The sequence below is a fragment of the Rhinopithecus bieti genome, unplaced genomic scaffold (assembly GCF_001698545.2).
Source record: "Rhinopithecus bieti isolate Rb0 unplaced genomic scaffold, ASM169854v2 scaffold_41649, whole genome shotgun sequence".
Classification (NCBI taxonomy): Eukaryota; Metazoa; Chordata; class Mammalia; order Primates; family Cercopithecidae; genus Rhinopithecus; species Rhinopithecus bieti.
In genome coordinates, this window is record NW_016816893.1 from 304,519 (window position 1) to 321,529 (window position 17,011).

General features: G+C 43.9%; 1 protein-coding gene across 1 annotated transcript in view; it reads left to right on the plus strand.

Moving 5' to 3' along the window:
- Window positions 1–355: 355 nt before the first annotated feature.
- UGCG (UDP-glucose ceramide glucosyltransferase) overlaps window positions 356–17,011 on the plus strand; it is a 37,963-nt gene continuing 21,307 nt past the window's right edge. The window contains 1 exon segment of the mRNA XM_017855473.1: window positions 356–589. Within this exon segment, the coding sequence (XP_017710962.1) occupies window positions 492–589 (98 nt within the window). The 5' untranslated portion in view covers window positions 356–491.

Here is a 17,011-nt window from a genome sequence, read left to right on the forward strand (position 1 = left end):
TCCGGGAGGGAGGGAGGCGCAGAGGAGTGGGGCGCGAAGCCGCCGGTTTTGATTAGTGCGCGGAGCCTGCGGCGGCGGAGCCCAGGCGCGGAGCTGCTCGCCGGCAGCCCGGCGCGAGGACGGAGAGGCGCGGACGGTGCCGGCGCGCAGGGACTCGGGCCGGCGGCAGCGAGGTCGAGAGAGGGCGAGCCGGGCGTGGGGCGCAGTTACCCGACCAGAGCCGGGAACCGCAGCACCGCAGCCCGCCCTCGCTAAGCGCGCCGAAGTACAGCGCGCGGGCGAGAGCGCGCGCGAGGAAGCGCCCAATAGGGAGGGCGGAGGGGGCGCGCAGCCTGCCCGCCCCTCCGTCCCCCACCCCCCCCTCGCCCTTCCTCTCCCCACCTTCTCGTCCTCCGCGCCCCCGCAACGGGCGCCCACCCTGTCCTCCTCCTGCGGGAGTGTTGTCCGTGTTGGCGGCCGCAGCGGGCCGGGCCGGGCCGGCGGGCCGGGGGATGGCGCCGCTGGACCTGGCCCTGGAGGGAATGGCCGTCTTCGGGTTCGTCCTCTTCTTGGTCCTGTGGCTGATGCATTTCATGGCCATCATCTACACGTGAGTGAGGGACCGCAGGAGGGGCTCGGGGCAGGGGTCCGGGCCTCGGGGACAGGCGAGAATGGGAAACGTTTGTGCTTTGAAGGGGACCGGGCTCGGGCGGGGGTGGAGAAAGCTGATCCTCAGGCTGTTTCCCCTCGTTCCCTCGCCCCTCGGACCGGCAGTGGCGGTGGTCTTTGCGAGGGAAAAGTGTTGGGCGAGAGAAGGGTTTGCTGGGTTGCAGGTGACTGCCTAGCTAGGCGAAAGGAGACTGCTCTTACGTGTCAGGCTGAATGAAGGTGGTGGCTCGGTTTGGTTGTGCTAGGGATTCGTGTGATTTTTCATCCGGGCCGAGATGTATGGTGTATTGTTTTTTTTCTTCCGACCTGGGCCACGTTTCTGTTAGGGTGGTGATTGTGTCCACTTTTCTGGGAGCTGCTCACAGCTCTCTGGACACCTCCCTGTGGATTTTCTTCTTCCTGAAAGAGCTTTGTGCGCTTAGATAGGTGTGAAGCACCTGTCCACCCTGAAAAATGTCCACCAAACCTGCGAGCTGGCATGATAGCTTTGAGTCCTGTAGCTTGTACATATCAGCGTGATTTTCTATCCTTTTTTCAATTCCTCGTCTTACTGTCTTATGTAGATTTGTACTCTCCCCCCGCCCGCCACATCTTTTCATTTTTGTTTAACAAATACTTCTTGAGGCCTACTAGATACCATTCACTGTTCTTGGCCAGGGGACACGGTGGTGAGCAGGACAGAATTCCTGTCCTCATGGGGCTTACATTCTAGAAGGAGGAAGCAGATAAAATCCAAATAAGGTTATGAGATTGTGATGAAGCATGTAAGTGAAATAGAACTGGGTGATGGCATGAATAGAGACATGGGGTATGTGGCTAGTTTGGTATATCCACTGTTTAAGGTGAAATCTGCCTCTCTAAAGAAATGAAAAAATTATATAGAGCACATTACTGATATCGATTCACTTGGATTTTTAGTCTGGGTGAGAAAAAGAACATTTGTATATAGTAATCGTTACCATGAACTAGAATAGAGTGTATGTTAGTGGAAGAGACTTTAATAAATTAGTTACTTTTAGTTGTTTGTTTGTTTTTTTTTTTTCCTTTTTACTGCGGAAGAAGTGTGCCTTTGCTTTTGGAAACACTGTATTTTATTAGTACAGTGTGGCATTTCCTGGTACTGAGAAAGATGCTGCTGGTACAAGTTATACTGATATTTCTTTGAAAGTGAAAGAAAACATGTCACTTGGATATTGTTGACTTCAGTTTTTGGAGTTTGTGAGCTTAGTCACTGAGCACATTCTGGAGTTCATTTAAAATATGAGTTCTTTTCCTTTAAAAAAATTGTTACATTTTACAGTCATAAAAATAAAAAATGCTTACCGTGTAAGGGATTTATGCAATAATAGGGATGGAGAAAATTAAAACATGCACACACCAAAACTACATTACCTTGTTAACCTTTTGTGACTGTCCTTCCTATTTGTGTGTGTGTGTGAGAGAGAGGGAAGGAGGGAGGGGAAGGGGGAAGAGAGAAAAGGAATCTATTATGATTATTGTTCTGTAACCTGCTTTAAAGTTCATCTGTTTAATAAATGTTTATTGAAAAGCCGTTTTGTGCAAGGCACTGTTCTAGTTGCTGGAAGAGTGAAGAACAAACATCCAAGGCCCCTGTTCACATGAAACTATCCTGTAAAATGTCATGACCATTTTTTTCATCTCAATATCTGCATGATCTCTACATCATTTGTAATAGATGCATGATATTTTAGTTTACCAGGTACTAAAATTTATTATTATTGATGGATGTTTAGGTTGTTTCCAATTTATCTAGATTACAAACAACACTGTGATGAATTTGTATGCATACATCTTTGAGAAATAATCTCCTTAGATTATGTTTCCGAAAGAGGAATTATTGGGCCAGAAGTGGTGCACATTTTAAACTTTGATACATATTGGCGCCATAGAAATGTTATATGTTTTCACAGTCCTGGTAACATTGTATGATAGCCCCATTTTGCCTTACAAACACTAAGTAGCAGGCATTTCACTGTTTTTATTTTCATCCCTTTAAAGTTACATTGAGCACTTTTAAAATACGTTTATATGCTAGTTACATTTAGATGTAAATTACATACTCATAATCCTTTGCCTGTGCTACAATCTGTTGCTGAATTCATCTTTCTGATATAAAGGTTGTTTTTCTGTTATCTGTCATATGTAGCTTTCTTTTCCCCAGTCTGTTATTTGTCTTTTAACTTTGTACATATATTTGACATAGAGAAAAGTGTTTGTGCATGTGTGTTTTAGGTAGATAGGACTTTCTGTTTCTTTTACGTTTTCTAACTCTTACAATTTTTATATCTTCCTTATTCCTCCAAATTACTATATATATTAGTCTCTGCTTCCTCTGAGTATTTTTATTTTTTCTTAATTTTTTTCACGTTACCCTTAATTCACCCAGTATTTTACTTCATTTTATGAGAGCTAGAGCCCTAATTATAGTTGCTTCTAAGTATTTAGAGACTTGTCCAAAATTACTTATCAAATGATTATTTGATTATTCCACTGTTTTGAAATATTTTTATTATAGACTAAATTCTGCTTTATACTTGGGTATGTTTCAAAGCTTCCATTGCTCTTTCTTAACCTATTTTAGATGGCAGATGTTTTTAGGATTTCTGCCTACAGTGTTCAAGGTAACACTCAGATTAGAGACATTTCATATTCAAGAGTCTTATTGTTGAGATTGAAGATTTCCTAAAAGTAACTAAAGATTATAGCCTTGGCAAGTTAAATAGCCTTTATGGGTTTTTTTAAAAATTATTATTATTTTTTTTTTTGTGTGAGCGCTAGTGTGGCTTGATAGCTTGGGACCTGAGGCGAAATTGTGTAAAAGTCTAGAACTGGTTTGCGTCTTTCCCTTTTAGCCCTTGGGAGCCATGTTGCTGCATGATGAAATGATCTGAGCAGAAACCTTGCTTCATGCTCTCTCCCCTATCCCATCCACCTCAGATTATTATTATTTCCCTGTGTACATAAGGTCCTAATGTTTAGCATCAGGCTTTATCTTTCTACTGGAGGTGCTAGGCTAGTGTGGAAATAATTTATGTGTCCTTAAATGTTAGCTACCCCCAAGTAAAACAGAGGTCCTTTTACCTGGAGAGGTGTGTGTGTGTGTGTGTGTGTGTGTGTGTGTGTGTGTGTGTGTGTGTGTATTTTTTTACTTTGAGACAGGGTCTTGCTCTGTTGCTCAGGCTGAAGTACAATGGCACGATCTTGGCTCACTGCAACCACCACATCCCAGGCTGAAATGATTCTGCTGCCTCAGCCTCCTAAGTAGCTCCCAAGTGGCTGGGACTACAGGCATACCTGGCTAATTTTGTGCTTTTGTAGATATGGGGTTCTGCCATGCTGGCCAGGCTGGTCTTAAACTCCTGGACTTAAGTGATCTACCTGTCTTGGCTCCCAAAGTGCTGGGATTACAGGTGTGTGAGCCATCGTGCCTGGCCCCTGGAGATTTTTTAAGATTTTAAAGTTAATCCTGCTTTCTGCAAACATATTTCCTTTATTTTGTTTATTATTATTTTTTTGAGACAGTCTTCTCTGTTGCCCAGGCTGGAGTGCAGTGACTCGATCACGGTTCACTGCAGCCTCCACATCCCAGGTTCGAGCAATTCTCCCACCTCAGCCTCCCAAGTAACTGGGACTACAGGCGCATGCCATCACACCTGGCTAATTTTTGTTACCCAGACTGGTCTCAAACTCCTGGGCTCAAGTGATCCCCCCATCTCGGCCTTCTGAAGTTCTGGGATTACGGGTGTGAGCCACTGCACCCAGCCCAAATATGCTATTTCTAACGTACAGCAACTTCAATACCCGATGCATAGTTTTTGAATGGAATTTGTATACTCATTGTGTCAGGATAACTGCGATAAATGACCTGTCAAAAACTGGTTGTGTTTTTAATGTAAATATTAGCATTTGGGATATTATTTTTAGTTAGTATGATCTTTGCCTTAAATTCATGAATACTTGGTGTTCTGAGCCTTAGTGGAATGTAAGTTGAGAACGTCTTTTTTGGGTTTAGTCCTGAGGATGCCCTTGGACTGTGGTCAAACGTTCATCAGTCAGGATCATTGCTACAGGGCTACTTTCAGGGAAATGAATAAGGCAGTTCAGCAATTGCCCATTTAACCTGAGCTTGGGAAGATACAGAATTAGACTATAGTGTGATAGCTTTAAAGAGCAAAGTGAGGGGCAGCATCAGGGGGGAGGGAGAGCATCAGGAAGAATAGTTAATAGATACTGGGCTTAATACCTAGGTGATGGGATGACCTGTGCAGCAAACCACCATGGCACACGTTTACCTGTGTAACAAACCTGCACATCCTGCGCATGTACCCTGAACTTAAAAGTTGAAGAAAAGAAAAAGAGCAATGTGGAAATTGTAAGATTTTAATATTCAGTGATGGTTCTATTGATTCATTATCCCTCCCTTTCTCTCTGACATTAATTAGTTCAGTACATCTTCATATCTACCCTAGATATTGAAACTATGTCTACTCACTGGTATCTCTGTCTGCAGCCTTGTGCCCCTTCGATTTTATATTTCTTATTGTAGCCTTTATCCTTCTGGATTACTAATCTTGGATCACAGTAGCTTGAAATCTTACCATGATTCCTCATTGCCTGCAGGTTACAGTTCAAACTCCTTAATGAGACAAGCACAGCTGTGTAGGAGCTGAGCCATCCCTGTGTTCTTGTTTCTTCAGCAACGTTGTATTACTGGCGTTTCCCCAAACGTGCAATGTGCTTTCTTTGGAATTGTCTTTCTTTTTTCTTTCTCTTTCTTCTTTCCTTCCTTTTTTCTTGTTTGATTAACTCCTACTTTTGGACTTTAGTTCCTTGTTGGGTTAAGTGTCCTTTATGGCACCCAGCCATCTCCTATTTGTTTTCTATGGTGGTGGAATCTTTTACATTCTATAGTGTGGTAAGCCCATTGTCCAGTGGGCAGAGTTTGTGTTTTCCTGTAGAGATAACTCACCATTGGTTCCCTTCTGTGAGAGAATTTGGGTTAGCAAAGTTAAGCTTGCACAAGAAGGTGTGCTTTACTTATTGCTTTACTTACATGCATTACTTATTGCTTATGAAGCCCACTTTGAAGCAATACCGTTTTTGAAATACGTGCTATATGTAGTAAATTGGTCATGACATACTGATTATAAACAGACAGTAATACAGTCATGAGTGATAACATAACAGAGGTCATTAGTCACTGGAAATTGCTGGCATGGACTATGTGAAGTTAGGGACCTGCTGATATAGCAGTGAACCTAATTTTACACGAAATATTAACAAGCTCTGTGACATGGAGCAGGGAAGATAAATTCCTAGAGTCAGATAAATTGGTTCAGCAGAACCACACAGCGGAATTATAAAAACAACACATTCTGGGGCTGTTAAGCAGGGTGAACTTTTGCCCTTGTGGAATTCATAGTCTTCCTTAGAAACCTAGAGGGAAATTCTGTCTTTTTTCTTTCTTTTTTTGAGACAGAGTCTCATTCTGTCGCCCAGGCTGGAGTGCAGTGGTGTGGTCTCAGCTCACTGCAACCTCTGCCTTCTGGGTTCGAGTGATTCTTGTGCCTCAGCCTCCCAAGCAGCTGGGACTACAAGCACGCGCCACCATGCCCTGCTACTTTTTGTACTTTCAGTAGAGATGGAGTTGCATCATGTTGGCCAGTCTGGTCTCGAACTCCTGGCCTTGAGTGATTCCCCCGTCTCAGCCCCGCAAAGTGCTGGGATTATAGGCATGAGCCACTGTACCCAGCCGAGTGAAATTCTTGTACCTCACTTGTGAAGAGCTGTATTAAGGTTACTGCAGAGGCTACTTCCCGCCATCTGAAGGGGAAGGAGTCCACCCTCCTTGTTTAACCTTTACCTGCCTCCAATAGGTTTCCCTGCATCCTGGGCTTTCCTCTTGCAAAAGCCAGATTTGAAAACAAAACTGTAAAAGAAGTTATTTAAAAATGAGACAGGCCAGGCGCAGTGGCTCATCCCTGTAATCCCAGCACTTTGAAAGGCCAAGGCACGTGGATCACCTGAGGTCAGGAGATCGAGACTAGCCTGACCAATATGGCAAAACCCCATCTCTACTAAAAATACAAAAATTAGCCAGGTGTGATGGCAGGTGCCTATAATCCCAGCTACTCGGGAGGCAGAGATAGGAGAATCACTTGAACCCTGGAGGCGGGGGTTGCAGTGAGCCAAGGTCGTGCCACTGCACTCCAGCCTGGGTGACAGAGTGAGACTCTGCCCCAGGGGAAAAAAAAAAGGTTCCCACCTTGACTATTTTTCTTTTCCTTTTGAGACAGGGTCTCGCTCTGTTACCCAGGCTGGAGTGCAGTAGTGCGATCATGGCTCACTACAGCCTTGACCTGCCAGGCTCAAGCAATCCTCCTACTTCAGCCTCCTGGGTAGTTGGGACTACGGGCACATGCCAGCACGCTTGACTAATTTTTGTATTTGTTTGTAGAGATGGGGTTCCACCATGTTGGCTAGGCTGGTCTAGAACTCCTGAGTTCAAACAATCTGGCCACCTCGGCCTCCACAGGTGCTGGGATTATAGGCCTTTTCCATTCTTCAGTCACCTAGTCTTTCTAGACCTGTGGTTGTCAACTTTGACTGCACTATGGAGTCACATCGAGGGCTTGAAAAAAAGAAACGACTGCTGCCTGGGTCTCACCCCTACAGACAAGGTTAAATTGGTTCAGGCATCAGTATTTTCAAAACTCCCTAGGTGACGTGGATGTGCAGCCTAGGCTGAGAATGATTGCCACGGGCTGTCTGTCCACAGTTGTGTCCAGCACCTGCCACCTCTTGGCTTTATTTAATTCTCCATTTAGCCCAGAGCCCACAGTTCATCACTTCATTATCTTGCCTCTTGCCTCACCTCGTATCAGTCTGCCCTGTTATCCTGAATCCATCCAATAATTATAGCTGCTCAACTTTGAAAATCCTACAGAGGGTAATCACACAGCCATGTGGACTAATACTACTACACGTTGGTACTCTCAGGGCTCAGCTAAACCTGCATGTGGTGCTGCCTGGCAGTGCTTTTTTTTTCTGTATTTAGCTCTGATACCCATCACTTAAAAAAACCTCTTCTAAATCTTCCTTCTACCGCATTCTTGGTGGATGACCTTAGCTCCTACTTCATACTGTGGATCCCGTCATGCCTTAAATTACTTTTTTCCTTTTCTCTCTTTGCCCTTCACCTAGCTCTTCTTAACGGGCGCACCACCATGCCCGGCTAATTTTTGTATTTTTAAAGAATTTCAAGTTATCTTCAGAAAATTGAACTAGAGGCTGGGCGTGGTGGCTCACGCCTGTAATCCCAGCACTTTGGGAGGCCGAGTCAGGTGGATCACCTGAGGTCAGGAGTTTGAGACCAGTCTGGCTAACATGGGGAAACACTGTCTCTACTAAAAATACAAAAAATTAGCCAGGCGTGGTGGTACTCGCTTGTAATCCCAGCTACTCTGGAGGCTGAGGCAGGAGAATTGCTTGAATCTGGGAGGTGGAGGTTACGGTGAGCCAAGGTTGTGCCATTGCACTCCAGCCTGAGCAACAAGAATAAAACTTCGTCTGGGGGGTGGGGAGTTTCAGCTAGAAAGCCAGGGCGGGGAGGATCGCCTGAGGCCAGGAGTTCAAGACCAGCCTGAGCAATATAATAAGACCCCATTGCCACAGAAAAAATTTTAAAAAATCAGCCAGAGACGGTGGTATGCAGTGAGCTATGACTGCTACTGCACTCCAACCTGGGTGACAGAGCAAGATTGTATCTCAAAGAAAACTAGAAAAATTTAAAATAGAAGCCCTCTGTTCCACTCTTTGGCCCTTTCACTCAGTGTCAGGTTTCAGTAGAAACTAGTGTTTGTTTACTGTTATCACATCTCAGCTTCCATTCATTTACTTTTTAACCCATTTTTAGCTCTCTACCGTTATCCTCCATGAACTGTCCCAATTCTTGCCAAAAGTGCTCAGAGATAGCAGTAAGTACATATGTAATCTACCGAACATTTCCATTCTTATCTTGGTCTCTCCAGCAGCATTCAGTGTTATTCTTTCTTGAACCCTTTGAGAAAGAAAACAGCCTGGCCAGATGAACCCTTCTGTCACTTTACTTGCACCCTGGCTGTCTTTCTGGTTCTTTGATCCCCACTTTTAGTCTTCTTCATGCATTACTTTTTTTTTTTTTAGAGGGAGTTTCGATCTTGTCGTCCAGGCTGGAGTGCAGTGGCACAATCTTGGCTCGCTGCAACCTCTGCCTCCCAGGTTCGAGTGATTCTCCTGCCTCAGCCTCCCAAGTAGCTGGAATTACGGGCGCACCACCACGCCCGGCTAATTTTTGTATTTTTAGTAGAGACGGGGGTTTCACCATATTGGTCAGGCTGGTCTCAAACTCCTGACCTCAGGTGATCCACCCGCCTCAGCCTCCCAAAGTGCTGGGATTACAGGCATGAGCCACTGTGCCCGGCCTCTCCTTCATGCATTACTGATTCAATAATATTATATTCCTTGGCCATCTTCTAAGAATGCTGTGCCTCGGAGAGCTTGTGTATTTACCTTACAGTGGATGGCTTCTATATTTTTATCTCTAGGCTAACCTTACTTGCTGAGCTCTCTGTATCTGTTTACTTATTTACTCTTCATTTATTCACAATTATTTTTAAAAATTGAGAACATACTATGTATTATTGCTGTGCTGGGCTCTGGAGAATTTATATTCTACTGTAGTGTTTCTCCAAGTGTAGGTTACTGCCAGCCTGCATCATTTGGGATGCTTGTGAAAAATGCAGATTCCTAGTCTCTTCATCTGGTTCATTCACTTGTGATCTCTACCTGTGGGCGTTATTTATACCAAAAGTTGCAAACCTGTGGTCTCCTAGATGAGGCATCACCACTTGATGTCTTAAGAGTAACTTAAAGTTCGTACGTTCAAAAGTTCATTACTCTCTCCCATCTCTCATTGTGCCTAGATTTTATGAATGGCATCATTAATTACCATAACCTGACCCAGATATACCCCTCCTTCTCCCTCATTCCCCCTCCACCAACACCCTCGTCAGTTATTGGCTAAGCTCCTTCATTGTGAGTTCTCACCTTCTCTTGATTTTGCTTCTTTCGCTTGTTTCTTTTGTGTGTATGTTTTGTTTTGTTTGAGATAGTCTTGCTCTGTCGCCCAGGCTGGAATTCAGTGGTGCAGACTCGGCTCACCACAACCTCCGCCTCCTGGGTTCAAGCGAGTCTCCTGCCTCAGCCTCCTGACTAGCTGGGATTACAGGTGTGCACCACCATGCCTGGCTAATTTTTGTATTTTTAGCAGAGATGGAGTTTCACCATGTTGGCCAGGCCGGTCTTGAACTCCCAACCTCAGGTAATCCACCCGCCTCAGCCTCCCATGAGCCACTTACAGGCATGAGCCACTGCACCCAGCCTTTCACTTGTTTCTTATGCCTTTCTGGTTTGTGTGTCTCTCTGTTCCTTTTGGACCTTTGTAATATTTTTCCCTTGCCTTCCATCTCCCCTGCCTGTACTTTATTCTCTTAACTTCTATAAATACAAAAATGATCCTGGTTGCTTCCTTTTAGTCTTTCACGGTTGTTTCTTGCCTAGAGGATGAGCTCCAGGCCTTTTCAGCCTTGTCTGTGAAGTCACGAAGAATTTATAGCGGAGATGAGTCTTAAAGCAGTGCTGCTTAAGCTTGAGTGTGCCTGTGAATCACCTACGGATCTTATTGAACTGAAGATTCAGTTTCAGTAGTTCTGAGGGTCAGTGAGACCTGAAATTCCAAAGCTCTGAAAAGCTCCCAGGTGTTGCCAATGCTGCTGGTCCACGGGCCACACTTGGAGTATGAAAGTCTGGAAAGACCGCCTCCTAGAAATAGTTGGATGCTTCCATCTCTCTTCTCTCAGTGTTCCAAACATACTTTGATGATAGTCTGTATCACACTGCATTTGCAGAGTCCTGTACAGACTTTACTTCTGAATGAGGGGTGGCCTGTGTACATGTGAGAACCACCTCTCCTATTAACACATGGAAATGCTGTAATGATTAGACACTTACACACCGAGAGCCTGAAAATATGAAAGGAAAATCTGCATATTCCAGAAACCAAGAGGGAATGCAAAGTAGTAAGTTGGTCTTGTCTGCTAATTTGAATCCCGGGGAGGTTTTAATTTACTGATATCTCTTCTCGTTATTGGTTATATTTTCCTCATTCTTTGCATGCCTGGAAATTTTTTAATAGATGCCAGACATTTTGAATTTCACCGTGCTGGGTGCTGGATGTTTTTGTTTTTCTGGACTCTTGACTTGAGTTCTTCAATTCATTTTCTTTTTTTTCTTTTCTTTTTTCTTTTTTTTTTTTTTTGAGATGGGGTTTTTTTTTGCCCAGGCTGGAGTGCAGTGGCACAATTTTGACTCACTGCAACCTCCGCCTCCCAGATTCAAGTGAGTCTCCTGCGCAGCCTCCTGAGTAGCTGGGATTACAGGCACACGAGACCACACCTGGCTAATTATTTTTTGTATTTTTAGAAGAGACAGGGTTTCACTGTGTTGGCCAGGCTGGTCTCGAACTCCTGACCCCAAATTATCCTCCCGCCTTGGCCTCCCAAAGTGCTGGGATTACAGGCATGAGCCACCGCCCGGCCTACCTTATTTTCTGTGTCATAGGAATCACTCTGTTCCTTTGCTTGATGTCCAGTATCTTCCAAACTGTTGTCTCTTGTATTTTTTTTTTCTGATTTTTTGGTTGTTTCAGGTGGGAGAGAGTAAATCCAGTTAGTGTTTCTTCATCTTGTCCAAAAGTTGAAGGTTTGGTGGGTGGTGGGAAGAGTAGGGTTTTTAGTATTAGTGTGAGGACAGAGTCAGTGCTGCACACTAGTTGTAATAACCTCAAACTGTAAACGACCCAAACATCCATCCACAGAAAGTAGATAAAGTGTGGTATATTAGTAAAACTATCCGGTAACAAGAGTGAATACATGATAGCTAAATGTAACAACATGGATGAATCTCACAAACATAACGCAACCCAAAGAGGCCAGACAGAAAAGATACATCCTATGGAATTCCATTTGTATAAAAATTTAAAGCCAGCAAAACTAGTCTGTAGTGTTAGAAGTCAGGACAGTGAGTACCCTTGAGAGGAGTGTAGTACGTGGAAGGAGACATGAGGGGACTTCTGGGGTTCTGCTAATACCGTTTTTTGATCTGGGTACTGGTTACGTGACAGTTTCACTTTGAGAAAATTCTTTGAGCTGTGTACTTACATATGACTTTATCATATGTACATTATGTATCAATGAAAAGTACCACCCCCCCCCCACACCACTTCCCCAACAAAAAGGTCAAGGCTGCAAGCCAAATGCATTATAGGAAGGTAAGAACTGGATTCCCAGTATAGAACCTGGAAAGCAAGTCGTCTGCCCTAGGCTGAGGGTGGAAATGGACACCCATGAGAAAGCTTGTGCAATGTGTAGGAATCATAGGCTCAAGTTCATACTATCTAGGAAATACAGAAACCCTGATCTGAGACCCTAAAAGAAAAACTGGTTGGAAACCAGTAAAACTTGTAAGACCCTATCTGAACCACTTATAATCCTGCCCCACTTTAAGGTCTCCACCATTGAGGCCACTTTTGAAACACTAGGCAATTGATCGCCCCCCCCATCACCCATGCTGGAGTGTAGTGGCACGATCTCGGCTCACTGCAACCTCTGTCTCCTGGGTTCAAGTCATTCTTGTGCCTCAGCCTCCCGAGTAGCTGGAATTATAGGTGTGTGCCACCATGCCCAGCTAATTTTTCTATTTTTAGTAGAGATGGGGTTTTGCCATGTTGGACAAGCTGGTCTTGAACTCCTGACCTCAAGTGATCTGCCTGCCTCGTCTTCCCAAAGTGTTAGAATTACAGGCGTGAGCCACTGCACCAGCCCTAAGGCTACTTCTGACCTTGGAAATTTCGTTATTTTGAAAAAAACCACTGGGATTTAAAAAATTTTTTTGAAAAAAAAAATCACTGGGGTTTTATAAAAATTTTTGAAAAAAATCACTCGGATTTTAAAGCTCTTTATTCTGTCATCCACATTTCAAACTCTTTCATGATTTCTATGTAGAAATTTGTAGATTGGCTTCCAACACACTGGTCATGCCCAAAGGCATTATTTCCGCGTGTGGAATGATGGTCCAGAGCAAAGCTTTGTTGACATGTTTATTAAGATTTTTGTAAGGAGAAGATTTTCTGGGCATGTGCAACCCAACTTCCCCGTTAAGCCACAGCTCCTCAACAGTAGGGAATTCACCTGTTCCTGTTGCATCTTCAGTGCATATGATAGTGACTAGTGTACATTCGGGGCTCTAAAGATGTTGTTCAGTAAGTGACTGCAAAGTAGTCATGGAGTACCACTGTGTGCTGAGCATGGTGCTACAGATGTTTTGTTCATTTGGTGACCTAATGGATATTCTTTTATTGTTTTGACAAACATTTCAAGTAATTTATACCACGTGGCCTTGTTGGTTGCATTATGTAAGTTGAAACAGTATTCTGCAAGGTAGGATCTTGTGCCCTAGGGGGTACACAACAAACTGATCCATTGGGTTTTGGAAAGAAAATATTAGAGAGAGACAGGGACAGAGGGGAGGCACAAATATGTTTTTTTAAAGGTCCTGTGATATAGTCTGGCTTATTTTGAGTAGAAATGTCAGACTCAGTACTTAACAATTCTCTTCCTTCATAAACCTAGGGCTTTGTGGCTGTTGGGAGAGTCAGAATGAGTCTGTGATAAAATACTGCATTCTCAACACGAAAAGTTATTCAAAGGAGGAGGTGTATCTAATGGTATTTAAAGTAGAACATCTTGGAAGAAGGGAAAAATAGGATCTACTCTAAACTTTACCAAAATGTAATCACTTCAAGACTATACAGTACAGTTTAGATGGTCTTCGTTGCTGCTGTTTTTAATCTAAAGCCTAGCCACAGGCACTGAGATTATTGGTGGGCCAGGTTTCTCTGTTATTTGGTCGGCAGTTGACCTGCATGTTTTGGTAGTTTAATAACACTTAAGGATCACACAGTGGGACCAACAGATAAAAATCACTGGGATTTTAGACCTTGTTCTGTCATCCACATCTCAAACTTTTTCATCATTTCTGTGTCTTTGCCTGTCCCTCTCTCTGGGCTGCATTCTGGGTAGCTTCTTCTAACCTAGATTCCAATTCTTTCGTAAACTGTGAGTATGCAAGGTTCTGTATTACTTGTCTTTTGAATTTCTGATGTCAGTGATCATAACTTGTCATTTCTAGAACTTGTGTGGTTCTTTTTATATTATTTGTGATGATGATTTCCCTCATTTCCTTCTCTTCTCTTGGGTTTCGTTCAGGTACAGGGAGGTTGCATTCTTGGCCCAAACCCACGTGGTGAGGTGTTCTCCAAGAAGACTTTTTTCTTTTTTGTTTTTGTTTTTGTTTTAGATGGAGTCTTGCTCTGTTACCCATGCTGAAGTGCAGTGGCGTGATCTCGGCTCATTGCAGCCTCTGCCTCCCAGGTTCAAAGGATTCTCATGCCTCAGCCTTCTGAGTAGCTGGGACCACAGGTGCACATCACCATGCCTGGCCATATTTTGTATTTTTTAGTAGAGACGGAGTTTCACCATGTTGACCAGGCTGGTCTCGAACTCCTGACCTCAAGTGATCCACCTGCCTCCACCTTTGAAAGTGCCGGGATTGCAGGTGTGAGCCACTGTGCCCGGCCAGGACTTTTTTCTTTTGTTCTGTTTCACTGCGGACTTAATCCAAGATAGACAGCATCTACATCTTCCCTGTATGGACCAGGATTTTTCTGCTTGCCTTTCAGAAAGTCCAGATTTACACAAGGCTCTCAGAACAGTTGTCCTGTCAGTCTTATCTCAGGCTTCTCTCCATCTCCAGGTCACCAGGAACCGATGGATGGTCAGAGGCAAGCATGGACTCCAGCACTCACTCGCTGAGAGATTTTTTTCTCCTTTCTGACCTTAGAGACTCTTCTCTTTATTTTCCTAACGGTTCACTTATGTATTGTAAAACATGCTTTTACTACACTTGTATTAAAAAGGAAGAGAGAAAAGTTTATATCTATGAATAAGTACACATACAATTCGTGTATACCATAAATATGTGTATGTATTTTGACTTGTATATGCGTTTTTAAAACCTCTGGAAGGACAAGAAACTAGTAATGCTGGGGAAGCAGTAATGGAAACAGGCAGATGGGGGGATAGTGGTGGCAGATTTCTTTTATCAGACCCTCTTAATATTTTTAGTGATTTGAACCGTATCAGTATGTTACCCGTTCAGGGGCTGAACGTGATGGCTCATGCCTATAATCCCAGCACTTTGAGAAGCCAAGACAGGAGGATTCTTGGAGCCCAGGAGTTCAAGACCAGCCTGGGCAATGTAGTGAGACCCTATCTCCATAAAAAAAAATTAAAAAATTAGCCTGGTATGGTGGCGTGTACCTGTTATCCTAGCTACTAGGGAGGCTGAGGTGGCAGGATCGCTTGAGCCCGGGAGATGCAGATAATTACACCACTGCATGCCAGCATGAGCAACAGAGCAAGACCCCGTCTCATATATATGTATGTCCTTTTCAATCAATTAATTGTGTAATATAAACTTTTTCCCCAGCAGTCTAGATGTTCTTTACCCAGTAGGTTTCAGGCATCTAGTCTGCTATTTTGTTAGAAATAGAATAGTGATTACTTTTGTGGTTATATGCATTTTAGATCATGGTTTTGCCCATCTGGTCCTCTAGATGAACTCTGTAGATCAATATTTTCCAAACTATCTATGGCAAGGCAGTCATTCTTTAAAATTTTTCCAATCTAGCTGGGTGTGGTGGCTCATACCTGTAATCCCAGCACTTTGGGAGGCTGAGGCGGGCAGATCATGTAGGTTCAGGAGTTTGAGACCAACCTGGCAAACATGGTGAAACCCTGTCTCTACTAAAAATACAAAAAGTTAGCTGGGCATGGTGGTGCGTACCTGTAGTCCCAGCTACTTGGGAGGCTGAGGCAGGGGAATCACTTGAACCTGGGAGGTGAAGATTGCAGTAGCTGAGATCGCACCACTGCACTTCAGCCTGGGTGGCAGAGCAACTCTGTCCTTAAAAAAAAAAAATTCCAATCTGCCATGAGCCAGTACTTTGTTAACTACAATAAAAATAAATTGCTGATTACATGCTTGATGTCTTGGCAATGTTAAATTGCTATACAAGTTTCTAAAAGGTTTCACTCAATTGTTTCTCACTTGTAAACCGGTAAAAAGCAACTACTGGACCAGACCACACTTTGAGTAGCACTGCAATAGATGGTGCTCCAGTGTTTTCTGGTACTTAGTGTATCAGAAATTGATTCCACCCTGTTCTAGAAATTTTTTGTTGATTTTTAAGTTTTTCCATTGTAAACCTGGTGTGTGTGTGCATGCATTTGTTTATGTGTGTGTAAAACTGTTTGTATGGCTTTATCTGAAACATCAGATGTTTGCTACAGCACACACCTGCCTTGGTTAGAGACCAAGCCTGTGGCTAACTGGTCTGGGTAGTGGTACTGGTGTCCCTCCAAAAGTCACTCCCAGTTTAACAGTGGATTTTATCAAATCAAGATGCGTTGATGCAAGTAGTTTTTGATCATCTGGAAGTTCTCATTGGTTGATTTTCACAGTAAGTCAGAGCTGCCATCTGGCTGGCAGCAATTGTAAGGTGCCACTGATGTCAGAGATGTTAAAGTGTGGAAGAACATGTGTCTTAGCGTATCTTGCAGATGGACCCATGATTGTTCTAGTGTCTAATTACTGTCAAATGCTTGGAGACTTGTTTATGAGAAGTACTCGTCATGTATTTATGAGAAGTAGGAGGAAGCCTTCAGTGGCTTCCTTTAGAAACTTCACCACTATACTGAATGGCATCTTGTTGCAACAGCCTGATGTTAACTGGGGCACGTTGTCTGTTCTCCAGCATTGCTTCTTTTTCTTGAGACAGAGTCTCACTCTGTTGCCCGTGCTGGAGTGCAGCAGCGCAGTCTTGGCTCACTGCAGCCTGCACCCCCTGGGTTCAAGTGATTCTTCTGCCTCAGCTTCCCGAGTAGCTGGGATTATAGGCACCCACCATCACGCCCAACTAATTTTTTTTTTTTTTTTTTTTGGTAGAGATGGGGTTTCACTGTGTTGGCCAGACTGGTCTCGAACTCCTGACCTCAAATGATCCACCCACCTTGGCCTCCCAAAGTGCTGGGATTACAAGTGTGAGCCACCTCACCTGGCATTGCTTCTCTCATTAGGAGCCTTGCTGTGCTGCAGCATCCTTGCAGTGGACCAGCAGTGAGAA